Source organism: Oncorhynchus clarkii, chromosome 32 (assembly GCF_045791955.1).
Source record: "Oncorhynchus clarkii lewisi isolate Uvic-CL-2024 chromosome 32, UVic_Ocla_1.0, whole genome shotgun sequence".
Classification (NCBI taxonomy): domain Eukaryota; kingdom Metazoa; phylum Chordata; class Actinopteri; order Salmoniformes; family Salmonidae; genus Oncorhynchus; species Oncorhynchus clarkii.
In genome coordinates, this window is record NC_092178.1 from 40,120,503 (window position 1) to 40,141,166 (window position 20,664).

The following is a 20,664-nucleotide window of genomic DNA, read 5'->3' on the forward strand; positions in this document are numbered from 1 at the left end:
GTAGCCCCCTCAGATCTGTTGAAGCTAAGAAGACTGTCTTTAGGTCCTGGGGTGGTGTTGATGCTCCCATGGAAACACCCTTCAGCCAGCCTTAAGAAATGACGGAGCAATTTCTGCCTAGTGCATCTTTAATTGTAATGTTTTTTTTATTATTGTTTTGTCCATGCCAAGGCCGAGGTCTAAAAACGGTTTAACAATCCTTCTCATAAATCCTGAATAGGGGATTCTGTTGCCACAGAAGGTTTACCCATTTTACCAATGGATAATTTTCCAAAAAACAACTCCCAGATTTTTGAGACTCCTACACTTGAGAATAACTAGTGTGTATAACTTTGTGTATGTCAGTACGCATGTGTGTGCACACATTCGTGTGTGTGTGTGTGTACACAGGGGTAAGAGAGTGTTGTACTCAGTGACTCATAGCCTCCAACACTCTACTCAGCAAACTGGATGTAGTCTATCACAGTGCCATCCGTTTTGTCACCAAAGCCCCATATACTACCCACCACTGCGACCTGTATGCTCTCGTTGGCTGGCCCACACTACATATTCGTCGCCAAACACACTGGCTCCAGGTCATCTATAAGTCTTTGCTAGATAAAGCCCCGCCTTATCTCAGCTCACTGGTCACCCCAAAATAAAAAAAAACTCATACAGGAGGAATCCCTGTGTCCCTGTAGTGATGTACACTGACATTCACCTGCTTCTCAGAACCAGTCCAGCCCCATAAGCAGCACCTCATTATGACGACACAGTCCTGCCTCAGATCTCCTGTCCAGTCTGTTGCAGCACAGTTAGAGGGAGCAGAGAGAACATCAATGCAGTTGTCACCCGTGGTTACAGTGTAGAGTAGTGATGTTCAATCTTCTGGATCCAAGATGGCGTAGCAGTAGGACGTGTTGTTGTGTCGTGTCCCTTGTATATATCGTTTGTTTTCGTTTTTTTTCTTCACATATCTTTAAAACTTTTTGCTGAACCTCAACTTCTTCTAAATACTCTCCTGCAACCCGCCTCACCCAACGTAGCTATTTTTCCTAAAGTATTTATATTTACTTCGGATCTGGAACCCCTCAACTGAAGCTAGCCAACTAACTACCAGCTTCAGCAAAACATTGCTAGCGGTCTTCAGCTAACCGGTCATCAGCTAACCTTTAGCTCGGAAAGCTCTCGCCAGTTCGAACAACGCGACTCTAACCAGAGCATAACGGACCTATTTATTATTTTATTTTTATTTTTCATCCCCGGATTCCCATCGCAAACGGAACATTTTGAGCTCCTGGGCTACAATATCCAGACCCACGACCGGTCCATCGATGTCACCGCATGAAGAGGAATAAACAGACTCCCCCCATCGCGACGTCCCCAAAGGCTAACTCTCTAGCCCTTGCTATCTCCTTGCTTGCAAATTCGGCCTGCTAACTGCTAGCTTGTTTAGCCCGGTCCGCTAACTGCTACCGTGTTTAGCACCGTCTACTAACTGTTAGCTTGTTAGCACAGGCCTGCTAACCGTCTGAATCGCCGCGTCCCAAACACTCACTGAACCCATATTTACTTTCTATCCCTTTTCGATTTTTAATTTGTTTATACCTTCCGGTATCCTGCCTCACCCAATGTGATACGGAACCGCTATTATCTTTACATTTTTAGAACACACTCAAGAACCTCCAGAAGCTAACCAGCTAACTGGCTACAAGCTATTTAGTCATTGTTAGTTTTCTAACCTGGATAACACTCGCCAGTCCAGCTTCCCTGCCCCATCCACCGCTGCCCCTTGGACACTGATCACTTGGCTACATAGCTGATGCATGCTGGACTGTCCATTAATCACGGTAATCCATTCTGCTTGTTTATGTTTTATCTGTCGGCCCCAGCCGCACTTAGGCTCTGTGTGTAGTTAATCCGACCCTCTCTGCCTAATCAATCGCCATTCTACCTGCTGTTGTTGTGCTAGCTGATTAGCTGTTGTTGTCTCACCTACTGTTTTAGCTAGCTCTCCCAATTCAACACCTGTGATTACTGTATGCCTCGCTGTATGTCTCTCTCAAATGTCAATATGCCTTGTATACTGTTGTGCAGGTTAGTTATCATTGTTTTAGTTTACAATGGAGCCCCTAGTTCCACTCTTTATACCCCTGATACCTCCTTTGTCCCACCCCCCACACATGCGGTGACCTCACCCATTACAACCAGCATGTCCAGAGATACAACCTCTCTCATCATCACCCAGTGCCTGGGCTTACCTCCGCTGTACCCGCACCCCACCATACCCCTGTTTGCGCATTATGCCCTGAATATATTCTACCATGCCCAGAAACCTGCTCCTCTTATTCTCTGTCCCCAACGCCCTAGGCGACCAGTTTTGATAGCCTTCAGCCGCACCCTCATACTACTCCTTCTCTGTTCCGCGGGTGATGTGGAGGTAAACCCAGGCCCTGCATGTCCCCAGGCACCCTCATTTGTTGACTTCTGTGATCGAAAAAGCCTTGGTTTCATGCATGTCAACATCAGAAGCCTCCTCCCTAAGTTTGTCTTACTCACTGCTCTAGCACACTCTGCTAACCCTGATGTCCTTGCCGTGTCTGAATCCTGGCTCAGGAAGGCCACCAAAAATTCTGAGATTTCCATACCCAACTATAACATCTTCCGTCAAGATAGAACTGCCAAAGGGGGAGGAGTTGCAGTCTACTGCAGAGATAGCCTGCAAAGTAATGTCATACTTTCCAGGCCCATACCCAAACAGTTCGAACTACTAATTTTGAAAATTACTCTATCCAGAAATAAGTCTCTCACTGTTGCCGCCTGCTACCGACCCCCCTCAGCTCCCAGCTGTGCCCTGGACACCATTTGTGAATTGATCGCCCCCCATCTAGCTTCAGAGTTTGTTCTGTTAGGTGACCTAAACTGGGATATGCTTAACACCCCGGCAGTCCTACAATCTAAGCTAGATGCCCTCAATCTCACTCAAATCATCAAGGAACCCACCAGGTACAACCCTAACTCTGTAAACAAGGGCACCCTCATTGACGTCATCCTGACCAACTGGCCCTCCAAATACACCTCCGCTGTCTTCAACCAGGATCTCAGCGATCACTGCCTCATTGCCTGTATCCGCTACGGAGCCGCAGTCAAACGACCACCCCTCATCACTGTCAAACGCTCCCTAAAACACTTCTGTGAGCAGGCCTTTCTAATCGACCTGGCCCGGGTATCCTGGAAGGACATTGACCTCATCCCGTCAGTTGAGGATGCCTGGTCTTTCTTTAAAAGTAACTTCCTCACCATTTTAGATAAGCATGCTCCGTTCAAAAAATGCAGAACTAAGAACAGATATAGCCCCTGGTTCACTCCAGACCTGACTGCCCTCGACCAGCACAAAAACATCCTGTGGCGGACTGCACTAACATCGAATAGTCCCCGCGATATGCAACTGTTCAGGGAAGTCAGGAACCAATACACACAGTCAGTCAGGAAAGCTAAAGCCAACTTCTTCAGGCAGAAGTTTGCATCCTGTAGCTCCAACTCCAAAAAGTTCTGGGACACTGTGAAGTCCATGGAGAACAAGAGCACCTCCTCCCAGCTGCCCACTGCACTGAGGCTAGGTAACACGGTCACCACCGATAAATCCATGATTATCGAAAACTTCAACAAGCATTTCTCAACGGCTGGCCATGCCTTCCGCCTGGCTACTCCAACCTCGGCCAACAGCTCCCCCCCCCCCCCCGCAGCTACTCGCCCAAGCCTCTCCAGGTTCTCCTTTACCCAAATCCAGATAGCAGATGTTCTGAAAGAGCTGCAAAACCTGGACCCGTACAAATCAGCTGGGCTTGACAATCTGGACCCTCTATTCCTGAAACTATCCGCCGCCATTGTCGCAACCCCTATTACCAGCCTGTTCAACCTCTCTTTCATATCGTCTGAGATCCCCAAGGATTGGAAAGCTGCCGCAGTCATCCCCCTCTTCAAAGGGGGCGACACCCTGGACCCAAACTGTTACAGACCTATATCCATCCTGCCCTGCCTATCTAAGGTCTTCGAAAGCCAAGTCAACAAACAGGTCACTGACCATCTTGAATCCCACCGTACCTTCTCCGCTGTGCAATCTGGTTTCCGAGCCGGTCACGGGTGTACATCAGCCACGCTCAAGGTACTAAACGATATCATAACCGCCATCGATAAAAGACAGTACTGTGCAGCCGTCTTCATAGACCTTGCCAAGGCTTTCGACTCTGTCAATCACCGTATTCTTATCGGCAGACTCAGTAGCCTCGGTTTTTACGATGACTGCCTTGCCTGGTTCACCAACTACTTTGCAGACAGAGTTCAGTGTGTCAAATCGGAGGGCATGCTGTCCGGTCCTCTGGCAGTCTCTATGGGGGTGCCACAGGGTTCAATTCTCGGGCCGACTCTTTTCTCTGTATATATCAATGATGTTTCTCATGCTGCGGGCGATTCCCTGATCCACCTCTACGCAGACGACACCATTCTATATACTTCCGGCCCGTCCTTGGACACTGTGCTATCTAACCTCCAAACGAGCTTCAATGCCATACAGCACTCCTTCCGTGGCCTCCAACTGCTCTTAAACGCTAGTAAAACCAAATGCATGCTTTTCAACCGTTCGCTGCCTGCACCCGCACGCCTTACCAGCATCACCACCCTGGATGGTTCCGACCTTGAATATGTGGACATCTATAAGTACCTAGGTGTCTGGCTAGACTCTAAACTCTCCTTCCAGACCCATATCAAACATCTCCAATCGAAAATCAAATCAAGAGTCGGCTTTCTATTCCACAACAAAGCCTCCTTCACTCACGCCGCCAAACTTACCCTAGTAAAACTGACTATCCTACCGATCCTCGACTTCGGCGATGTCATCTACAAAATTGCTTCCAACACTCTACTCAGCAAACTGGATGCAGTTTATCACAATGCCATCCGTTTTGTCACTAAAGCACCTTATACCACCCACCACTGCGACTTGTATGCTCTAGTCGGCTGGCCCTCGCTACATATTCGTCGCCAGACCGACTGGCTCCAGGTCATCTACAAGTCCATGCTAGGTAAAGCTCCGCCTTATCTCAGTTCACTGGTTACGATGGCAACACCCATCCGTAGCACGCGCTCCAGCAGGTGTATCTCACTGATCATCCCTAAAGCCAACACCTCATTTGGCCGCCTTTCGTTCCAGTTCTCTGCTGCCTGTGACTGGAACGAATTGCAAAAATCGCTGAAGTTGGAGACTTTTATCTCCCTCACCAACTTCAAACATCTGCTATCTGAGCAGCTAACCGATCGCTGCAGCTGTACATAGTCTATTGGTAAATAGCCCACCCATTTTCACCTACCTCATCCCCATACTGTTTTTAGTTATTTTTCTGCTCTTTTGCACACCAATATCTCTACCTGTACATAACCATCTGATCATTTATCACTCCAGTGTTAATCTGCATAATTGTAATTATTTGCCTACCTTCTCATGCCTTTTGCACACAATGTATATATAGACTCCCCTTTTTTCTACTGTGTTATTGACTTGTTAATTGTTTACTCCATGTGTAACTCTGTGTTGTCTGTTCACACTGCTATGCCTTATCTTGGCCAGGTCGCAGTTGCAAATGAGAACTTGTTCTCAACTAGCCTACCTGGTTAAATAAAGGTAAAATAAAAAAATAAAAAATAAAAATGTTGGCATTTGTGGGGGAACTGCTGTGGGGTCGCCAATGAAATTATATATTTTTAATTTTTTGGGGGGGAGAGGAAACAAAAAATGAGGAGTACCGATTATGGTATGGGACAATATACAAATGTTTTTGAGAAAGATCATTTGACAAAGAAAAATGTATTGAGTAAATGTATTCAGATACAAATTCAATGAATTTAAGGTTTTGTTTGACTGATTTAAGGTTGTGCCATTAGATTTGGGTTGGGGTGGGGTCACAATAAATTCTTAGGGAAAAAATGGGGTCCTCTCTGAAAAAGTTTGAATACCGCTGGTGTAGAGCATGGAGATCCTTATAGGAGATTACACTACAGCCCTTAGATCTCCCAGACATCAGGCTGTAATCTGAAACTGCCTCAATCTGACCTTGCTTTCCATTCTCTCCAGCCTCAGCCTGCCCAGTGATGGGCTCTTTGATAAACCTCAGTACGTCTTAGAGAAATTATGAATCGCTTAGCCGTCACTTTTTCAAGGTTTTGCCCCTGAATTTGTTTTCAAATTGATGTTGGCGGCTGAAGTTTGTTGACTCCAAACACAACATTTATGTAAAGGTGTGAAAAATTGAGATTGCTTTTGTTTGGATTTGGATCTCCAGACCAAGATTGATAGATTAAGGTTAGTCACCAGATTCATTTGCACTTCTGACATTTTAATGAGGACTATAAGTCATGCAGAATATTATCCTTCAAAATGGTAAAACCTTTTTTTTTAAGCATGTGGAGTTGTGTGTCAAGTTGTGCTTGTGTTCACATTACAGTAAGACTATCTGCATGGTGTGTGTCTGTGTCTGCACATAAATTCCCAGACACCATGAGTTAAGACTGAGCGAGAGTGAGAGCAAAGGAGCTTTGAAGGAATCCTCCTAGCAGAAAAGAGACGTGGAGAGAAAGTCCCTTTATAAAAAAAGAGTGCTTTCACATCTGGGACTGGCTGGCTGCCTAGTTTACTGTAGGCAGGCTAGCAGTAACCATGGATAATTTGTCACTGTGTCAGAGTCAGACACCCACAGACCTCCAGTTTCACCAGTTTCCCCTGCCTGAACCGACCGACTACTTTGTGACCCATGACCCAAAGTTCACCGTCTCCCTATGAGTCAGAGCCAATGAGGAGAGTCAGTCCAACCAGGTACTGTACAGACCTAGACAGGCCTGGTTGTTCTTGGCCAGAGGTGTCTATTATGTCTACAGTATGATTGAGGACCTCCAAATAGAATTTTGTGAGAATTATCAAACTTCAAGAACCTTGCCAGGTGGTGTCTGGAATTACCCAAGAAAATTATAGATAACCATCCGTCTATAGAGGGGAAATCTGAAAGTGCCCGAGGAGGCTGAAAGTGGAGTGAATCGTGTTTCTTTCGACAGAGATTAATTGTATTTTTTTTGGTTAGCGGTTTAAGGGGTCTTTCTCCGAGTAACAGTTAGCCGTGGGAGGGGTGCTCTACTCTGTTACATGACTGGTCAGTGCTTCTGGATCCAATTCATTGCATTTACAAAATAATGACTTTAACTTTGAAACCGTTCAGCAGTTTGGCCGGCCTCGAACATTTCGGAGACCTGTGGCTGTTTTCATAAACAAATCAATTACGTGCACATGAACAGGGAGTTTACGTTTTATAAATTACAGCGCACTGTTCATAAAAACATATTTGAGGAAAACCAGAACTGATGATGGCACAGAGTGTAAAGTGATATATTGTAATGTAAACTCAGCAAAAAATGAAACGTCATTTTTTCAGGACCCTGTCTTTCAAAGATAATTGGTAAAAATCCAAATATCTTCACAGATCTTCATTGTAAAGGGTTTAAACACTGTTTCCCATTCTTGTTCAATGAACCATAAACAATTAATGAACATGCACATGTGGAACGGTCGTTATGACACTAACAGCTTACAGACGGTAGGCAATTAAGATCAATGTTATGAAAACTTAGGACACTAAAGAGGCCTTTCTACTTACTGAACAACACCAAAAGAAAGAACACCAGGGTCCCTACTCATCTGCGTGAATGTGCCCTAGGCATGCTGCAAGGAGACATAAGAACTGCAGATGTGGCCAGGGAAATAAATTGCACTGTGAGACGCCTAAGACAGCGCTACAGGGAGAGAGGGTGATCATCTTCGCAGTGGCAGACCACGTGTAACAACACCTGAACAGGATTGGTACATCCGAACATCACACCTGCGAGACAGGTACAGGATGGAAACAACAACTGCCCGAGTTAGACCAGAGAGGCTGGACTGAGGTCTTGTAGGCCTGTTGTAAGGCAGGTCCTCACCAGATATCACCGGCAACAACGTCGCCTATGGGCACAAACCCACCGTCGCTGGACCAGACATGACTGCCAAAATGTGCTCTTCACTGATGAGTCACGGTTTTGTCTCACCATGGGTGATGATCAGATTTGTGTTTATCGTTGAAGGAATGACCGTTACACTGAGGCCTGTACTCTGGAGCGGGAACGATTTGGAGTTGGAGGGTCCATCATGGTCTGGGGTGGTGTGTCACAGCATCATCGGACTGAACTTGTTGTCATTGCAGGCAATATCAACGCTGTGCGTTACAGGGAACACATCCTTCTCCCTCATGTGGTACCCTTCCTGCAGACTCATCATGACATGACCCTCCAGCATGACAATGCCACCAGCCTTACTGCTCATTATGTGCGTCATTTCCTGCAAGACAGGAATGTCAGTGTTCTGCCATGGCCAGCGAAGAGGCTGGATCTCAATCACATTGAGCACGTCTGGGACCTGTTGGATCGGAGGGTGAGGGCTAGGGCCATTCCCCCCAGAAATGTCCGGGAACTTGCAGGTGCCTTGGTGGAAGAGTGGGGAGATCTCACAGCAAGATCTGGCAAATCCGGTGCAGTCTATGAGGAGGAGATTCACTGCAGTACTTAATGCAGCTGGTGGCCACACCTGATACTGACTGTTACTTTTGATTTTGAACCCCCCCCCCCCTTTGTTCATGGACACATTATTCAATTTCTGTTAGTCACATGTCTGTGGAACTTGTTCAGTTTGTCTCAGTTGTTGAATCTTGTTATGTTCATACAAATATTTACACGTTAAGTTTGCTGAAAATAAACGCAGTTGACAGTGAGAGGGCTTTTCTTTTTTTGCTGAGTTTAGAAGACAGACGGTGTGCTGTGCTGAGATGCAGATTTCAAAACTGTGTTCTATTTAGTAGTAAACTTCACTTTAGCAGCCATTGATTGATTCAGTTTGAATAGATGGCTTGCCTCAATTACTGCCCTTCCCTGAGACAGTACGCTTGCATGCAATACCCACAATCCACGTGTTCTGGGGGTAGTGCTGGGAGGAAGAACTTAGTAATCAGACCAAGGACAAGGGCTCTCTTTCATCATTCCACATGGGCATGGATAGCGCATGTGTTTATATTCACTGTACGTTATGCAGTACACTCTGCACAACACCTCTCACCATCAAAGTAAAGGTAAATGTGATTCTCTGTAGAAACATTTCCTGGCAGATGCTCAACAACAAATTGCTCAATTTAATGTTTTTTCTCTGCATGAATGTGTGGCCAGTGAAAAAAATTGAGAGAGTGAGTGAGAGAGAGAGCAAGAGAAGAAAATAAAGTAGAAAAGGGGAGATGGGATCTGAAATGCAGTTTTTTTTTTTTATCTCTGGCGGCGGGTTGATGTAGCCTTCTAAGGATTCCCTTTTGGATTGGTTCCCAGAGCGAGAGTGTGGAGATGGAGCCGGAGAGGTTCCCTCCTGCCTCTAGTCTCCAGATATAATGGGAGGCATTGGGCATCAGTGTCAGCTTCAGGTTCTTCCTCTGCCACATCACAGCCCAAGCAGACCCAGGCCAAGTGTGCCCTGCGTGCAATGGGCTGTCTTCTTCCCAGCCTGTGTTTGTGTCTACCTCTCAGTTTCAATTCACAAGACCAGACAGACAGCCTTCAAGATAACCTGTCATAATATAGACCTAATCAAGAGTGAACAACATATGTGATGTTAAAGCTGCAATCCTTAATGGTGAAACTCTCACGTCCGTTTGCAATATTACAACAACAACAAAGGTTACTGCAAGCAACGAACGCAGTTTTTTCCCCTCGGACACCATTACACATGCAATAGAAGAGCACAATATGTACAGTGGTTGCTCCACGAAAAATTTTGCGATTTATAAACGTAAATAGAACCTGATAATTGTGCATGACTTCAGTATTACTTACTAAAACTGTTGTTACACTTAGGTTTCTGTTATTTTATTTTGTTAGGATTATTTTGCTCTTTACTGTAGAACTGTAGCTCACTCCCGACCGTCATGTTGTACTGAGTGGTGCAAGACACTGCATAGCAGTGCAAACCGTGTTGCTACAGATGCTGGTTCAATACCTGTGCCGGCCTCGACTGGGAGACCCATGAGATGACTGTAGGTTTTTGGTTTCTCTCCCTCTAAAAACAGAAATAAATTATTATAAATAACAAACTGGCTTTATTTACAAATTAGTAACAATATCTCACCCCATGTTCAAGAATTACCTTTTTCTCACTCATTTTACGTTATTTGAAAATCTTCAAAATATTGTTATTTTTTAAACAAAGCTTTTTTAAATTATTGTTATTATTAATTTAGAAATATATTAAAGCCTAATATTGTCATATTATTAACCCTGTTATTAGCAGGACAATATATATTGGTCATGGCTCCCGAGTGGCACACAATGCAGTTCTCCAGCTGTATCCACTGAAAGCACACAAGGTTCAAGGCACAAGGGCAGGCGGCACGGGATGAGCCACAGAGCCTCGCACAGAACACAGACCTAGCCCGTGGGGAAGGAAGAAGGAGGAAGGGGGGTGGACCCCCACCCCGCCACACTGGGTAGCACAGAGCAACACTTTAAGGGGCATTGCACTAACAATGACGCTGACTAGGGAAACGTTCCCACTGTTCTTGGTGCCAGTCTGCACGTTCAAACTAAAACAATGTAACTAATAATGCCATCTTTATGCTTTCGTTAATAAAATAATGATAAAAATACTCTTTCAAAATACCGACGTTTATTTAGTTATGGAGCCATAACTGATTAGTATGGGAATAAATGTCACTGAATTACAGAAATATCCTCCAATCCTCTATATGTAATTATTGGCGGAGAGTCACATCGTGTTTTTCAATTTGCTGTAGGCCTACCGTAGACGACATGAATCTCACTAGTGTTGAGTAATGTGCTGTTAAAAGTGGTGTGTCTTGTTTATTTAAAGAGCATATTGAAGTTAGAAGCAATAGGATTTGAAGCAATAGCCTACAACTATTTTAGCACTGTTTTACACTGCTCTGAGACGAGCATAGGGACTGGTCTTGATAAATCAATGAGATTTTTATTTTCACTGAATCTTCGTTTGGGTATTGGTTAGACTACAATTAGGGTGTAGAAATGTTATGCTCTTAGTGTAAACTTAATTTAACTAGGCAAGTCAGTTTAGAACAAATTATTATATACAAGGACAGCCTACTCCTTCCTCCCCATCGGGGAATTGATCGGTTTCACAGATCTCCGCTTTAAGAATGGTCAGAATTGTTAGCATGGCACTTCTTAGAAAGTTGAATTCTCACCAATAATTTTTTTTAATGTGATTTCATTTCTATTTCAGGTTTTGTTAACGAGTCATTGGTGTAAGAGAAAATAGTGCGGTGCTTACCCTTTTTCTTATAAACTATGTGAAAATTACTTTTTGTTGATGTCTCATAGAAGAATAGCAAAATAGGATATTTTTTAGGACCCATGTTTTCAACCCTATTAGCCCTATTTTATTGCCTGATGGGTAGCCAGTTTGTTACGACAACTTAAAATAAGTGCATTAACAGAATATAAAACAAATAAAACATTTAATAATACTTTAATAAGCATGACAAAAGGGCCGATATTTAAATATGAGCTATTTGAAAAGACTGACGGTGGCTTAGGGAGGGAGACTATGCCAAGGCTTCACTTTCCAGTTATTCACAGCCCACGGGTTATAGGAACCCCGGATTTTTAACTTTATTAACAAGCCCGCGAGTCACAATTGGTCATTACATTTGGGATTCCACAAAGGAATGAAGTCAGGGTTTCTCTCATCGACCAAAGACGTTACTCATCCCTTTGGTATGGCCTATGGATTGGGTCTCGGAGTTGCATCAGATCGGCCCCCTCGGCCCGAGTGGGTTAGCCTAGACTGAGACTGAATATATGAGCTCATCATCAGACTCAACTGATGTTGGTGAAAACCTTGGTTCTGTTGCAGCTGTTTTATAGATCACTGATGTCAGACAGAGCTAACAATAACACTGTTAACAGCATCATGGCTAATGATGTCAACATTGACATGAATGGGGATCTCATTAGTCTAGCGATTTATGGTGGTTACTCATTTGTGCAAGTCTGAATACTGGTACTTTTCTCACATATAATTTTTCCACATGATCACCCTCACTCTTCTCTACTCTCCCTTCTATAGATGGTCATCACCTATGGGAGACAGAGGCCAAGGTTGACAAGGACTCCTCCAAATCTGTAAGTCTTATAAGCATGACATTCTGCATTTTTATAGGTATTTCACAGCAATGTTTTATTAGTTGGAAGACACTCTGTTGTGTCTCTCTCTCTCTCTCTCTCTCTCTTGACCGGGTGAGTCACCAAGAGCACTCTGTTCTTCTGGGTAACTGGGTCTGAGACTGGGGGATTAGAGAGTATTTATATGTGAGGTACTGCACCTGCTCCCCGTATCCTCCCCTGCACATACACACACAGATGCGCACACACACAGATGCAAGCACACATGTGCGCACACACTCTTACTCTCTCTTTCTGACACACACACTCGTACACACAAACACTACCGTTCAAAAGTTTGGGTTCACTTAGAAATGTCCTTGTTTTTGAAATAAAAGCAAATTTTTGGTCCATTTAAAATACATCAAATTGATCAGAAATACAGTGTTAATATTGTATATGACTATTGTAGCTGGAAACGGCAGATTTTTAATGGAAGGGATATTTATTCCTTATATGTGAATGTATGAAACCTGTGCCGGTGGAAAAATATTTAGATGTTGGGCGCATGGCATGTTTTCGCCATAATAGCTACTGTAAATCGGACAGTGCAGTTAGACTAACATGAATTTAAACAGCCGATATAAGAGACTTTCAGTTGAAGTCGGAAGTTTACATACACCTTAGCCAAGTACATTTAAGCTCAGTTTTTCACAATTCCTGACATTTAATCCTAGTAGCAATTCCCTGTCTTAGGTCAGTTAGGATCACCAATTTATTTTAAGAATGTGAAATGTCAGAATAATAGTAGAGAGAATGATTCATTTCAGTTTTTATTTCTTTCATCACATTCTCAGTGGGTCAGAAGTTTACATACACTCAATTAGTATTTGGCAGCATTGCCTTAAACAATTTAAACTTGGGTCAAACGTTTCAAGTAGCCTTCCACAAGCTTCCCACAATAAGATGGGTGAATTTTGGCCCATTCCTCCTGACAGAGCTGGTATAACTGAGTCAGGTTTGTAGGCCTCCTTGCTTCCACATGCTTTTTCAGTTCTGCCCACAAATTTTCTATACGATTGAGGTCAGAGCTTTGTGATGGCCACTCCAATACCTTGACTTTATTGTCCTTAAGCCATTTTGCCTCAACTTTGGAAGTTTGCTTGGGGTCATTGTTCATTTGTAAGACCCATTTGCGACCAAGCTTTAACTTCTTGATGGATGTCTTGAGATGTTGCTTCAATATATCCATATAATTTTCCTCCCTCATGATGACATTTATTTTGTGGTGTGCTCCAGTCCCTCTTGCAGCAAAGCAAATCCACAACATGATGCTGCCACCCCCGTGCTTCACGGTTGGGATGGTATTCTTCGGCTTGCAAGCCTTCCCCTTTTTCCTCCAAACATAACGATGCTCGTTATGTCCAAACAGTTCTATTTTTGTTTCATTTCCTTGTTTGTTTGTTCCCCCCCCCCCCCCATAAATTTTCCTCGTGAGTTGGGAGTATTGAAATACATTTTCCATATGTGTCCTTATTCTCCTAGTCCAATTTCTGTTCAAAAACAATACAAATAAAAAAGTCATTCATTGCAGTTAAGGGAGAACAGAATAAACATAATTGAATGAGCACAGGTTTGCTTGATGTTTGTCTATGAGGACATTTCTCCAAAAAGTACAATCTTTGTCCCCATGTGCAGTTGCAAACCGTAGCCTGGCCTTTTTTTTTGTCGGTTTTGAGCAGTGTTGTCTTCCTTGCTAAGCGTCCTTTCAGGTTATGTCGATATAGGACTTGTTTTACTGTGGATATAGATACTTTTGTACCTGTTTCCTCCAGCATCTTCACAAGGTCCTTTGCGGTTGTTCTGGGATTGATTTGCAGTTTTCGCACCAAAGTACGTTCATCTCTAGGAGACAGAACGCGTCTCCTTCTTGAGTGGTCCCATGGTGTTTATACTTGCGTACTATTGTATGTACAGATTAATGTGGCACCTTCAGGCATTTGGAAACTGCTCCCAAGGATGTCCAGACTTTGTGGGAGGTCTACAATTTTTTTCTGAGGTCTTGGCGGATATTTTTTTGATTTTCCCATGATGTCAATCAAAGAAGGTAGGCCTTGAATACATCCACAGGTACACCTTAAATCGACTCAAATGATGTCAATTAGCCTATCAGAAGCTTCTAAAGCCGTGACGTCATTTTCCGGAATTTTCCAAGCTGTTTAAAGGCACAGTCCACTTATTGTATGTAAATGTCTGACCCACTGGAATTGTGATACAGTGAATTATAAGTGAAATAATCTGTCTGTAAACAATTGTTGTAAAAATTACTTGTCAAGCAAGTAGATGTCCTAACCGACTTGCCAAAACTATAGTTTGTTAACAAGAAATTTGTGGAGTGGTTGAAAAACAAGTTTTAATGACTCTTACCTAAGTGTATGTAAACTTCTGACTTCAACTGTATGTGTACCTAAATGTTTAAAATCAAAAAATATTATAATTTTTTTGAATTGTGCCTTCTCCAGTTTCACCGAAAGTTGTCCCGCTAGCGGAACCCCGATGTAATGTGAAGGTACCTGTGTGTACCTTTGACCTTTTTGTACCCTAGGGAACAACACTGTACCCTCATTTTGAGATTGTATGATATACTGTATGTTATTGGTAATAAAGAGTACCTGGTGGCACTGCTGAAACATTCATGCACATCTGCCCAAAAGCTTGCAAGTTCAAATCCCGAAAGCATTTATTTACTTTTAATTAATCAAGGAATTAACATTGAGACCAGTGTCTCTTTTACAAGGGAGCCCTGCATATACAATTTCATAAAATACTTAAAAAATACTTTTAAAAATATTTTTTTCTTTTTTTAAATCAAGGTATTTTTTATTTTTTTATTATGTTTTATTTATTTGACTGAGAACTTCAAAATGTGTTTTGTTGGTTGATTGAAAAACAAGAAAACTTAATAAAACTTTAAATTGAAAAAAAAAATACAATATAAACTGTATCAAATGCAACACATATTGCACAGACAAACATAAATATACACAAAACACAGTCAACTAAAACAAACACATTCTTCATTATAAAAAATCCTCTGTTTGTTGACTGAACTGTCCTAGGGACACACCCATCTATTCTAAATGTATTGTGGAGGTCATCCCAAACGTGTGGAGTATGAAAACAAAATGCTGAATTTCGTAACTCTGTAGACACCAAAGGATTCTCTAGAGTTAACCAACCCTGTGATGTGGTTTGATAACTTGTCATTTTAAATCTTAACAGTGAAGTTAGGTAACTCGGAAGCTTGTGGAGCAGGGATTTATAAACCAAAAAAAGCGTAATGATGTGATCAACGTGACTTCAAAGTGGTCCAGCCATAAAACTGTCTCCTGTGATAAAATGAAGGGCGCTATGAAAAACGGCTTCCAGTGATTTAAGAGTAGATGCAGCTGCACTTTGATAAATAGTATCACTGTTATGTGCCTCCTAAGAGGAGGGAGGTGCAGGAGAGCAAAGAAGTCCCGGTAGCAAAATCATTTATGAGAAGTCCCAAACTACACTACACAACAGGTGGAGGAACACGCCCAAACGAAGTCGCCACACACAGGGAAAAGACGCAACACACGAAGGAGAAACCTCTGCTCCTAAACAGTCCAAAACTGTACACCGACCGTGAGAAAAAAAACCTGTGGCGCAAAAACGCACCTCTAACCGCAACAATAGCAAATAATCCTGCAAAAGAATAGCAGGCAGCGGAGGTTAATAAACCCACTGAATTAAACGAATAGGACACAGGTGTAAAGAAAAACCAGACATACACAAACGAAAAGGAAAAATGGATTGGTGGCAGCTAGTCGGCCGGCGACAACGACCGCCGAGCACCGCCCGAACAGGGAGAGGAGCCATCTTCGGTGGAAGTTGTGACAGTGACATCGCACTGTGTACGCCGGGGCCCCCTCGATTTCCATGGGGGGCAGAGGGACCTCCAATACCTCAGCTTCTTGAAGCGGACCAGCTACCACCGGCCTGAGGAGAGACCCATGAAACGAGGGGTTAATACGGTAATAAGGGGGAGCTGTAACCTATAACACACCTTGTTTATTCTCCTGAGGACTTTAAATGGCCCCACAAACCGCGGACCCAGCTTCCGGCAGGGCAGGCGGAGGGGCAGGTTTCGGGTTGAGAGCCAGACCCAGTGCGAACACGGCCCGTTTCAGGTGCCTGTGGACGGCCTCCCAGGTCTCTCTCTCGAGCGCTTCACCCATTCCTCCACCACCGGAGCCTCGGTCTGGCTCTGATGCCACAGTACCAGGACCGGCTGATACCCCAACACGCACTGAAAGGGCGAAAGGTTAGTTGAGGAGTAGCGGAGTGAGTTCAAACCCTAAAAACAGCTGCACCTCCTTTACCGTGGTGGGAGTCGGCCAATTACGCAATGGCTGCAATGCGGTCACACTCCATCACCAACCCTGATGTGGAAATGCGATACCCCAGGAAGGAGACAGCCTTTTGAGAGAACAAGCATTTCTCAGCCTTGACGTATAGGTCATGCTCCAACAGTTGCCCAAGTACCCTGCGCACCAGAGACACATGCGCGGGCACGTGTGGCGGAATATATCAGAATGTCATCATTATAAGCCACCACACCCTGCCCTGAGAATCTCGTCTACAAAGGATTGGAAGATGGCTGGATCATTCTTCAACCCATACGGCATGACGAGGTACTCATAATGGCCACTTGTGGTACTAAACGCTGTCTTCCACTCATCTCCCTCCCGGATACGCACCAAGTTATACGCGCTCCTGAGATCCAGTTTTGTGAAGAAGCGTGCTCCGTGAAATGACTCAATCGCCGAATGTAATTTAGACCTCTATAGTCAATGCACGGATGCAGACCTCCCTCCTTCTTCACAAAAAAGAAACTCTAGGAGGCGGGTGACATGGAGGACCGAATGTACCCCTGCCTCAGAGATTCAGAGACATATGTTTCCATAGCCACCGTCTCCTCCCGTGACGGGATACACGTGACTCCTGGGAAGTGCAGCGTATACCAGGAGGTTTATCGCACAAACCCCTCGTCGATGAGGTGATAATTGGGTCGCCCTCTTTTTACAGAAGGCGATAGCCAAATCGGCATATTTTGGGGGAATGCACACGGTGGAGATTTGGTCTGGACTCTCCACCGTCGTTGCACCGATGGAGACTCCCACACACCTACCTGAGCACTCCTCTGACCACCCCTTTAGAGCCCTCTGATGCCACGAAATAGTGGGGTTGTGAAAGGCCAACCAGGGAATCCCCAGTACCACCGGAAACGCAGGAGAATAAAGGAGGAAGAGACCAATTCTCTCCTCATGACCCCCCTGCGTAACCATGTCCAGTGGAGCCGTGGCCTCCCTGACCACCCCTGACCCTAATGGTTGACTATCTAGGGAGTGCACACAGAAGGGTTTGTCCATCTGAACCAGGGGAATCCCTAATCTATGCGTGAAACCGCTGTCCATAAAATTCCCCGCTGCGCCTGAATCTACTAGCGCGTTATGCTGGGAATGAGGGGAAAACTCAGGGAAAGATAACAACACATACATGTGACCAACAGGGGGCTCTGTGTGAGCCTGGTGCTGACTCACCTAGGGTGTCCGAACAATGCTCGGCCTGCCGTCTCGACTCCCAGACGAGCTCCTCCAGCAACGGTCGTCAGTGTGCCCTCGCCGACCACACCTAGTTAAGGAAGAGGCTCCTCCGATCGCCCTCGCTGCAGCACCCCTTATCTCCATGGGGGTTGGAGCGGAGGCGCTGGGAGGTGGAACCAACAGGACCTGATCCGGGTGCCCGTGCATAGCCAGCAAGTTGTCCAACCTTATGGACCCTCCAGTGTGAGGGTAGCGTCTCTGCATGCTAGCTCCCTGCGGACGTCCTCACATAAAATGCACTGATAGTGGTCAATCAGTGTCCTGTAATTCCACCCAGCACCGGCTGCCAAGGTGCTGAACTCCAGAGCGAAGTCTTGTGCACTCCTCGTCTCCTGCCGTAAATGGAATAGACGTTCACCCGCCGCTCGACCCTCGGGTGGATGGTCGAACACGGCCCGGAAGCGGTGCGTGAACTCTGGATAGTGGTCCCTCGCCGAGTCTGGTCCAACCCAGACCGCGTTAGCCCACTCCAGAGCTTTACCTGACAGGCAGGAGACAAGGGCGTTCACGCTCTCACCTCCCGAAGGAGCCGGTGAACGTTTGCCAGGTAAAACTCCAGCTGAAGCAGGAACCCCTTGCACCCGGCAGCCGTCCCATCATACTTTCTAAGGAGCGCAAGCTGAATACCGCTGGGGCCGGATGACACCGGAGAAAGTGGTGGTGCTGGTTTGAGTGTGGCTGGTGGGGAGGGGTAGGGAGGCCACCCCTCTCCCATCTCTCCATCGTCGCCATCACTTGATCCATGGCGGTCCCCGGACGGTGGAGGACGGTGGTGTGGTGTTGCATGCGCTCCTCCATGGAAGTGGAGAGCGTGTCAGCTCCTGCTGACTCCATTTTGCGGTGCGGGATTCTGTTATAAGCCTCCTAAGAGGAGGTGCAGGAGTCAGGATCATAATCATTTATTAGAAGTCCCAAACTACACAACAACAGGTGTAGGAACACGCCCAAACAAAGTCGCCACACACAGGGAATAAATGCAACACACGGAGGAGAAACCTCTACTCCTAAACAGTCCAAAACGGTACAACGACCTTGAGGAAAAAAAACCTGTGGCGCAAACACACACCTCTATCCGCAACAGCAAATAATCCCGCACAAAGAATAGCAGGAGGAGGTTAATAAACCCACCGAATTAAACTAATAGGACACAGGTGTGAAGAAAAACCAGACAGACACAAACGAAAAGGAAAAATGGATCTGTGGCAGCTAGTAGGCCGGCGATGACGACCACCGCCCGAACAGGGAGAGGAGCCACCTTCGATGGAAGTCGCGACAATCACGATAATCAAAAACAGGTAGAAAGGTTGACTGCAAAATCTGCTTCCTACTGACTAGAGAGAGACAAGATCTGTTTCTGTAAAAAAAAAGCCCACTTTAAAATCTTAGTTTCTTAAACAACCTTTTATGTTTTTTAAACTTTAAATCACTATAAATCCAAATACCAAGGTATTTGTACGCAGGGACTTGTTCTATGATAGAACCATCCAATGAGCGAAGATGTAATCCATCTGAAACAATCTTACAAGAACTTGAAAACAACATTTATTTAGTTTGCCGTATTAAGCACAAGTTTTAAATCAGTAAAGGTTTCCTGCACAACTACAAAATCAGACTAACCAGCCAGGTCAGCACTTGTTTACATAATAGTATCATCCACATAGTATATGTTAAATATTTTTTTCAACAGATTGACCAATAGCATGTAAATAAATAATGAAAAAAAACAGGTCTAAGTATCGACACCTGCAGAACATCTTTGTATTTCAACAAATTCAGACTTAACCCCATCAATCACGGTGGCCTGAGTTCGGTCACTAGGATAATCATGAACTATCAAAATAAAGAAAGTCGCACACTCATATACAGTATATAACTCCCAGCAATTTAATGGGTATTTACCAACGTTTCGGCATCACTGTGCCTTCCTCAGGGTCAGTGATGCCGAAATGTTGGTAAATACCCATTCAATTGCTGGGAGTTTATATATAGAGTATGCAACTTTATTTATTTTGATAGTTTATTCGCCGTTAATCAGCACCTCCACACAAACACATTTTTCTGGGTGTGCTCCAGCTCATGTTTTTTAATCTACTAAAATAATCATGAAAACAAGAGCAGATGTAAGAGCCCAGACCAATCGAGGACAACTAGTTCAATAAAATAGCATGATCAAACGCTTTTGACAGGTCCAAAAACAAGGCAGCACAATTAATTTTATCATCTGAAGCATTGACAATATCATTAACAACCAATATGGTTGCTGTGCCCTGGCCTAAGCCCAGATTGATTTATATAAAAAAATGAAGATGATAAAAAAGCGATGTTGCTTATTTACCAAAGTTTTGAGAATCTTGGCTAGACATGGAAGCCTGGAGATGGAACGATGTGTTTTGAAGGGGGCACGGTTATCTACAATAGTATTGAAGACCTTACAAAAAACCTTAAAGCTAAATCACATTCCGAGACGGCTAAGATATAATCAATATAAAGATCATGTAAAAAAGCTTGTTCACTAAAGTTCCTCTTAGTGATGACATGACGCTTAGATGTATGCATTTTCACATCGCTGACACAGACAACTGGGCAGTGGTTACTAGAATTCAGTGGGAAAAACCCCACTCGCAATGTATTTGTCAACATAAAATCAGTAGATTTCGATGGATATTTAGGATTCAGACGTGTTGGCTCAGCTGAGACAGGTTTAGTTTAGAGAAAATATCTTTCAGTGTATCACTAGCGGCAT

The 20,664-nt window shown here is 44.4% G+C and overlaps 1 protein-coding gene across 1 annotated transcript in view; it reads left to right on the forward strand.

Moving 5' to 3' along the window:
• LOC139392053 (nuclear factor of activated T-cells, cytoplasmic 1-like) overlaps nucleotides 1–20,664 on the forward strand; it is a 70,670-nt gene that overhangs the window by 19,215 nt on the left and 30,791 nt on the right. Inside the window, exon 7 of the mRNA XM_071139713.1 lies at nucleotides 12,194–12,249. Within this exon, the coding sequence (XP_070995814.1) occupies nucleotides 12,194–12,249 (56 nt within the window). The remainder of the gene's footprint in view (nucleotides 1–12,193; nucleotides 12,250–20,664) is intronic.